At 33.9% G+C, this 9,453-nt stretch overlaps 1 protein-coding gene across 1 annotated transcript in view; it reads right to left on the reverse strand.

Annotated features, from left to right (window-relative positions):
- Positions 1-7,817, reverse strand: part of LOC104462581 (dynein heavy chain 7, axonemal-like) — a gene marked incomplete at both ends in the record, with an annotated part of 29,552 nt that extends 21,735 nt beyond the window's left edge. The window contains 4 exons of the mRNA XM_010074945.1: positions 1,280-1,504; positions 6,468-6,546; positions 6,729-6,856; positions 7,542-7,817. Coding sequence (XP_010073247.1) covers positions 1,280-1,504; positions 6,468-6,546; positions 6,729-6,856; positions 7,542-7,817 — 708 coding nt within the window. The remainder of the gene's footprint in view (positions 1-1,279; positions 1,505-6,467; positions 6,547-6,728; positions 6,857-7,541) is intronic.
- Between the last annotated feature and the right edge of the window lie 1,636 nt (positions 7,818-9,453).

Genomic DNA, 9,453 nt, shown 5'->3' on the forward strand with positions numbered 1-9,453 from the left:
TTTATACTTGCAGAAAATCCAAGACATCCAACATATTTGCACAAGTATCTATTCCACCCAAATTACAGAATTTGCCCTGAATCTTACTGTTACCTGCAGTGACTTGTTGGGCTGACAGACTTGACTTTGGATTCTGTGTCATAGGACACAGTTGGACATAGAAATTCCTACTTTCTGCAATGGATGTAGTCAGCAGGCTAATAATAGAAAGCTAAATTGAAATGACTAGTATATCTCAAATTAAAATAGAATAACAGGATTAATCAGATGACAGACAAAGCTAAACAGTTTCACAAGACAGAACTGTCTCTGGTCTTAAAGCCACACAGTTCAAGGACAGGTTTTTCCTTGTATATACAACTCCACAACACATATTTCACATTGAGTACCAGTAGTGGTCAATGTCTGAAACCAAGCATCAAACTATCTAAAGCAATAACACGTTTCAAGATAACAGAGTCTATGCTGCACATCTACTTATAACACAGTAACACTTACCAGCTACTTCTTTAAACATACTGCATAAATATAGAAGCTCACTATCTCAAAATATGCATGATCTAAGACAAAATGATGATGAGACTAAAGAGCACAAGAAAATCAAAGCAGACAGCTATACAGGCAGTAACTGTAACAGATCAGCAGCCTAGTAATTAGCAATCCTTGTACAGACCCCATCGCTTAGATAATATAACAAATTGCACTGTAAAAGCCTAGTAAATTTCTAACAGAGATAAAATACATGTAAAGTATAAGAGATTAAATAATAAAAATAAAACGAACCTGAATCAAGATGCACACTTATGTCATAAAATTACCTTTGTCGACATTATCCTAACAGCAAAATCACACTTACAAATAAATGCAGATTTTTTTTGAGCTAACATAGAAATTTCATATCCTGCCACTGACTCCAGAGGGACTGCTTATGTGCATAAATCAAGCCATGTACATGTCCTTAAAGGATCTATCTGAATTCTACTATTTCACATACAGACAACTTTCATCAACATCATTGGACGTTCTGTAATCAAAGAGCTTTCAGAGTGCAAAATGTGAGATGTCGCTTGTCTTGTAGGACTCATGGATATGTGAAAAGCAAATGAGAGGAAAGCAGGAAAAAATTAGATAATAGCAAGAATAATATAAAAAAAATGTACTTCAAACTTCTTTTAAAAATATTGGGGAAAATAAAAGGTTATTCCATCCATTATTTCATGTCCTGTATGTAATTAAAAATTAGTAGCTCAAGGATTTTTAAAATATTGCCATTACAAACCTTAAGACTATCTTGTAATTGCTCTGTTCTTTCTTGAATTATCTTTCTGTGCTCTTCAAAAATACCTGGCATTCGTGCATGCCATTGAAAAACATTACTGTTCAGTCGAATGTCTGCTGGTGAAAAGTTGACACATTCTACCAGGAAAGCAACACAATTTAAAGAATAGGCTAATTTCTGCTCCAATTCAAGCATGTCACACGTTTCCACTTTCTGCATAGAGGCCTGGGGAATAGAAATTAAAAGGGAAGATATTTTTATGTAATGTAACACCAAAATAATGACTGATGTAGTTAATACTTCAAAAACTTATTTTTTACAAGGAAAATGACATAAAATTAGAAATACATAATCTGAAAAGGTGTTTGGAATGGCATGGTATTATCCATTTTCAGAGCAGACAACTTGTTAATACAACTGCCTTATTACCTATTTTATTGAATAGAAGTCAAAAGAATGCATGAAGCTGTATGCACAAAGGTTTGGAATAATGGAAACCAATCCAGACAGCTTAAGTGTTTTAAGTCTTGCAGGTTTGGGAACTAAAGCATGGTACAACCAAGGAAAAATCAGTAAAATAACTACAAAAGAACATGCTTCAGAAAGGGAAGCACTGGATGGCCCAATGTAAGATTAGGTTTCCCCTAGCAGTAAGAATATAAGCTATGTAGACAGCCGCTGTCCTGCTCATTGTGATTAAAATAAAAATTATGCTGTTCTTTCAGATCTCAAGAGCTGGCAGTAAACTGCGTTGATACACATAGCATTCAGTATGGTACTCACACAGAACAGCAACAAAGCCCAGTTTAAACAATAATCCATAATGAAGCACTCTGAAAGCTTCTTAACAAGAAAAAAATCTATATTAGTAAAAATGTTGGCCAGTTCAATAGATCAATAGAACACCAGTACATGTAAATATTACTTGACATCCATCAGTTGAAGATACAGGATTCTATGATTCTATGACACAACATGTTATCACTGGAAACATTTTTAGGTGGGGATAAATTGTCCAGTAAATCTATGCTTCTGCTCTTAACAGCAGTTTCTATGCTTCAGAATATATTTATTGCTCTAGATCTAGAGAACATTTGGCTATTAAAAAATAGCCTAAACAAAGACTGATACAGCTTTTCAGCAATGAGATGGAAGAACTATTAGAAGGAGTTTGATGCTTTCATAATATTACACGCTACACATGATAACAATGTGTTTATTCTCCAACACAAAATTATAGCATAACATGAACGCATTTTAAAGGCACTGCATTCTCAGCACATTGTTCAACTTCTGGACATTTTGATTTTTTACTTGAAAAAATCACTCCACTTACATCTTATGTTAAACTTAACTGTAACAAAAGTTCAAATCACTCAGATCCAAATTCAGCCAACCACTCAGGCATCCAATTTATTTTAAGCACACATCTATACTCCTCACATTTAATATTGAGCACATACATTAGAACTTTGCTGAACATCAAGAGCCCAAGACACATTACATTTCAAGTGTGAATATAAGTGCTTTGCTGAACTGGAGCCTGAATTCATCAAAGAAACAGCGGGGTTTTGATTACAGAAGTGGTATTTGTAAGTGAGGAGATGGGATTTTACAGTTACTGAACTGAAAACCCTATATCCACTAAATTTGAAATGACCATTCAACAAAAGATATAAAGGCAGAATTACTTCATACAACTTGCCAATGAGTGTTTTTTAAAGTTTTCTTGGGGAGAATTAAACATGTATTACATTTCAGGTTTCAACTCTTTGACTAGTTTAGGATATTGGGAATTGATATTGAGTCTTCCACATCTAATTCGATTACTTGAATTTAATTCACAAGAACCAATGGATATTCACTGTTTAATTACCCTATCTGTTCAGAAGCCTGAAGAACACAGTCTAAATTTAATTCTACTGGCATGTTGCCGACACTACAGAAATTACTTGTTATCTGCTTACACTAGCTAGATAGGGACAGAAATAAAACTATGTGCTTATTCCAAGTGATTACATGCAAACACTTTGCTTCATGAAAATCAGTAACAAAACCTCCAGGTAATACCTATATTACTAACTGAATACCTATATTACTAACAGGTTCAACCAGCATTTCAGACAGACACATTGCTTGCTAGCATGCTACCCTACAGCAGTGGTCTCCAACTTTCTTGATCACACATCCTTATCAGTAAGAAATTTTTGAGCATGCACCCCCAATATATCAATATTTTTTTCTAGATTATACAAGCATACTACTGTACTAAAATATTATGTACACAATAAAATATGCACATAAGTTGAAAAGTGATTAAAGATGAAATAAAAAATATTTTAAATAATTTTTGTCTAAAAATTTTACAGAAACCTTTTTGCTTTCACTAATACTATTGTTACGTGTGATTGAATATGCTTCATTAATCTTGGTCTAATACTTTGAGATTCAGAGATTCAAAGGTCTGGTTCTAAGTTCAGTTTACTTCAATACTTCGTTTTAATGGCTGGCACCGCTTAAAAAAAAAAAAAAAAGCCCTCAAAGATGCATAGATTCAAATTGAAGAACTGCATCATTGTCTGCTCTTCATAAATAATGATCCCATCCACCAATCATGCAAAGGTTTTTGTTGAAAATCATCTAGTAAATTTCCATCTTCCCTCATGTCACTCATTTTTTCTTGCAAATTAACATTTTGCATTTTTAACAAATGTGTTCAAAACCCACTGAAATATTTTGTAAGATTTTTAAACAGGTTAGAAAACTCTATTTCCAAGTTTTTAAATTGTACATACAAGAGGGGGGTTTTTTTGTTTGTTTATTTTTTTTGTGTACATACAAGAGGGGGTTTTTTTTGTTTGTTTTTTTTGGGGGGGGGGAGCACAGAGTTTTCAGTAGCAAAATCACTGAACAATAGAAACATTTCCAAACATCCATTTTCATATGCTCTTCCCATATCAAGATTTTCTTCTGAAAAGTAGTTAACTCATTCTTAAAGATGTCACCTTTACCTTGAAGGACAGATTAAGTGCCCTTATTTTACCAAAAATATCTGCTAGGTAGCATACTACTGACAGCCACTTGTCATCACAGATAAGGTTCAGCAAAATTAGGAACACTTGTATTTTTGTAAAATAAAAATGCATGACCAATCTTAAAGTTCAACAACTCCTTTAAATAAGGAATTTGCCACAAGATAACCAGCAAACCTCTGCACAGTACAAAAGATTTTCATAGTAACACCCCATCTCAATACAAATTATTATGGAGAATTAAGATTAAAGATCTTTGTTTAAAGATCTTGTTTTATAAAACTAACCACATTGATGATGTCCTGCAGAACTTCATGCACTTCTGGCTCCAACGTCTCTGCCAAGTTTATGAATGATGCAGTGAATGAATTTCATGTGTGGTGTTACCTCTGAACCTTAGCCCAGAATCCTTTTTTTCCTTCTGGTCAAAGAAGCCACTCCATTGGTAGCTACACTTGAACAGTTTTTCCATAAAGCACTGTTTTTATTAAAGAAGCAATTTGCTGATGAGAATATATTGTCTCCAATACATCTTTCCTTTAGTGGCTCAGAATAAGGTAGCTCTTCATGTATTTCATAACTGAAACAGAATCTAGCCAATATGGTAAACTGAGATATGTTAAACATCTATACTTTCATCCAGCTGTATAGCCAATCTACCACACTGCATAATTTGTTCTAATACTTGTTTCTACAACTCTTCAGCAATGTTTTCCATGCACCTTGCAAACAGCATTTGCTAACAAAGAAATGCATTTTAGTTTGTCACTATATTGTTTTTCATGTATTATTTCAGACATTTTTATCATAGCAGGAAGAACAAGTGTTTCCCCAATGGTAGTGGCTTTTTCTCTTACACTATTAAATAAGAAGGAGCTTCTGAGTCTTCTAAGCATGGACCATTACATTTTGTAGAGTACCCACCACAGTATCACATGACTTGAAACTTCACTGAAAAAAACTGTAGAGTTTCTCTTCATTCAAATCACGGACGGTTGGTTTTCACATGTCTTAAGTGTCATGGTTCCCTACTATCATTAACTAATATCTCAGGCACAACAGACATTTCAGGCAAGGTTCGTCATTTAACAATAGCAGATAGAAATTTCTAAGTCTTCCTGATAATTTTTAGGTTTTTTGGACAACTTGTCAAACCTGATTAGACCATCACTATTGTTACCTCGTAACGTGGATGACCAAGAGCTCATATTAGAAGCATCAGCTCTGCTATTTTCTTCTTGGTCACTTGTGCTCACTTTATTAGTATCATCTTTAATCTGCAGTTTCTTTGAAGGAATCTTTTTGAGTCACTTGCCCATTTTGTGAGGTTTTAGTTAGATAACATAATCTGTAAATCTACTGAACTGGGCACACAAACCACAATACATAGTAACATGCTGAAAGCAAGTGACAAGTGAAGGTGCCTCTGTGAATTCCTCTGCATTGTGGAACACCCACTCTCCTCAGAACACCTCACATACGTACATGACACAGGACATACAGACTGAGGCATCAGTGTCAATCTGTATATTAAATATTAGTAAAGCTTAATTTCTTTCTCACTTTTTTAAGATAAATCTCCTCAGGACACCTCACATACGTACATGACACAGGACCCTCTGACATACAGACTGAGCATCAGTGTCAATCTGTATATTAAATATTAGTAAAGCTTAATTTCTTTCTCACTTTTTTAAGATAAAAAAATAAATAGAAGTTTAGTATTTCCTTCATACACTCCAATGGATCATCTTGTGTGCCCCCTGGACTGCTCGCCTCCCACTTTGGAGACAGCTGCCCTACAGGCTTTTGGTCCATACCAACCAACATTCTTGACAGTAATGCCACTATATAGGGCAAGCCACAGCAGAGACAAAGGATTGTTCCAAAGAGGCAATCTGGCAATGTCTGGCAACCATGATATTTTGCTGGGACAAAGAGTTTAGCTGTATATGTAAGAGCCAGGCTATGAGATTTAGTCTCAGAGCCAAAGACGACCTGTCCTTTTCTATTCTGTAATACAGATATAGCACCAGTGACTTTAACAAGGCTAGAATCATACCTGTAAAGGTGGTAACTTGCATATGCTACTGCTTAAGGCCAGAGCGATAGCATTGATAGCTACTTCATGCTTGGACTCATAAAAAAATAAGTACCTTTAATTCCACTAGTTCCTCTGTATTAGACGGAGCAGTATGGGCTTTTTCTGATATTCTCTCAAACTCATCACAGAGTCTGAAAAATACATCAAATAACCAGTTTGGCATGTGTGCTTTGTTTTAATTATCCTTGGACAAATCACATAAATTTATAACAGCAAAAATGAGATTAACATATCCTTTAAGGATTAAAAAAATTCAACATTGGAAAAAAAAAATCAGGCGCATTTCAATACGCATTCTCAGTTTAAGCATTACCTCATATTTATGTCTTGAAGATCTTTTAACATTTTCGAAATAACTTTTTCACAAATATTATCTGCTCGCTTTGCCAAAGCACTTATTAATTCATCACAATGTAATTCAAACATTCCTAGCCGGAGACACTGTAATACAAATATAACAGTTGTCAGAACATTGAACAGCTTTTACCTATTTTGTCTCACTGTCTTAAGGAGAATGTCAGGGATCTCACCTAGGAATTTAGTCAAATCATAAAATGTTCTTAAAACTTTTATGTGAAGAGGGAAAGAAAAAAGCTATAGTTGTGAATAACTGTTCTTCCACATCTGCACATAAAACTTCATATAAATCTTACTTCTATTGCTTTTTACCTTGACAAATAATCTACTTCCTCATAAAGGAAGGTCATCTACTGTCCGTAGCAGTGGTTGTTGTTTGGTTAAATTAGAGTTTGAGATACATCTGAAACATGGTAAACTTGCTCTACTGTTAGAGACAAGTGACATTCCTTACGATTAAAAAGGGACTCTGCCTCTCAGTGATTCTCTGAATCCAATGCTTTTTTTGACCCATGGCCAAGTCAGCTTGACTTCTACACACAGAAGCCCTCATGAAGTCCCAAAACAATTTCTAGCAAAAATAACTTAAGTCTCACTTAAGAATGGCCAATAGACCAACTAACTCTTGAAAAACTCTTTTTCTGAAAACATAAATTTTATTCCACTTTATGTCACAGATAATTATCACCTTTGACTGACAACATTCTTAGCGCAAAATCAACATTAAAATTATAACAATTATCTCTTTATGAATATTATTATAACTTACCTTCCTAGAAGTGTACTTTATTTCCTTAGAAAGTTCCTGGTACTTTATAATTTCCATTTTCATTTCTTCAAACGTATGTTCCTCTGTCAGGAACTGATCAATATCTTGTTCAGCTTGTTTGTTTACCAGGAAGCTGTACTTATCATACAGCTTGAGATGTTTCACAGGTGCAGCACTTTCTTTGATAATTTTTTCTCTGATCCTTTTCTTATGTTCATCCAAGATCTCATCTAGGATAACAGGCTTCAAGACAGTTGATGAAGACTCACCTTTTGGCTTTGAAAAAACCACACAAAAAACCAAACACATTTTCAAATTACAGTTATGTCTGTAGCTCAGTTACGTCATGGAAGATAAACAGGATAGAAAACTCAAATAAAAGTTACTTTTAAATCTTTCTAAATTCTCATTACAAACCAAATTTTGTATATACAGCTATTTACATTCTACTCCCAATTTTTTTTTAATCCTAGCTTATGGATGTTTACTTCCAACAAGTAAGAAGTCAGAGCTGCTTCATTCAGAAACTCAGAAGTTCACATAATAATCCACGCGAAACAATCCTATAAAAATTTTAAATTTAATCTGCATGGATTTTATTTTTCCTAAACACAGACACAATTTCAATTTTGCTATCAACTGGTGAATCTGTAACATTAGTAATATGCAAAACACTTTCCTGTGTTTAGACCTTCCCCAGAAGGTCTAAAAGCCTTGCTCTTGTGCATTTAGACAAGCTACATGTTTGAGATGTTTCTTTTATTGATTAGTGCTTTTATAAGGCATAGCATATTACTCAAGTTTCTGCTTGGTCATGTGTTCAAGCAATTTAGACATGCTACATGTTTGAGATGTTTCTTTTGTCTTTTCACAGGTTATTGATTAGTGCTTTTATAAGGCATAGCATATTACTCAAGTTTCTGCTTGGTCATGTGTTCAAGCATATTAACAAAGATGTTGAGGGTTGGTATCTTTATTTAAAATGCAAGTTGGTGCTAAACAGAAAGGGCAACAATATACAAATGATATTCATTCAGGGAAAAAAGATGTTCACCTCCCACGGCTCTCTGTGAAATTATCAAGAGGCACGACTATCACTTTTTCCATATTAAAAACTAGGACTGCTTCACTGAAAGTAACATGCAATTCTTAACCAAATAGGTACCTTTTTTATTTTAAATTATTTCACAAAATATTTTTTACTTAACCTGGATTGTTTCCTGTTTGACCTAACATTTTATTCTGGTTCAATGCATAAAACAACTAAACCATAAAGTGCTTAAAAATCATGGTTCAGATTAATTTTTAATGTATAGACCACTCAAAAGATACTATATTTTAAAAGACAGTACCATTTCCAGTATCAAAATAGAAGGCTTTTTACCAAATACTGCAGAAATGTGTTTAAAATTTAAATTTAAATGCATCAATTAAATGTGCTTGTAGCACATTTGTAATAGCTGCTGTAGAAAATAACTCATAGAAGAAACTAATTGATCCTTGGCTTTTTATTTGCTTAAGAGAACAATGATTGGGCTGCTTATTAGTAAAATTCAGATGACTTCAAAATGTTCCAAATATCCTGAAAGAGTATTATAATACTACTCTGTGAGTTCTGACAACAGGCCTATTCATTAAAATACCTAGAACTAAATGTAGCAATAATATAATGATAAAACAAAACCCATGAGGATTGCAATTTCTTACCCACTCGGAAAATAATTTAGTCTCAACTCTTGGTATATCGCTGACAGCTTGAATCATAACAGTATAAACATTCAGTAATATATCCTCATAGTCACTAAAGTCAGGTTCAAATTTAATATTATCTTTCTCAAGGATTAGCCTCAGGATGAAACCAGGGTGTTTGTAGGCTTGGAGTGATTTCTAAGACACACACACACAAAAAAGA

This window comes from Pterocles gutturalis, unplaced genomic scaffold, assembly GCF_000699245.1.
Source record: "Pterocles gutturalis isolate BGI_N339 unplaced genomic scaffold, ASM69924v1 scaffold726, whole genome shotgun sequence".
In the NCBI taxonomy this organism is placed as follows: Eukaryota; Metazoa; Chordata; class Aves; order Pterocliformes; family Pteroclidae; genus Pterocles; species Pterocles gutturalis.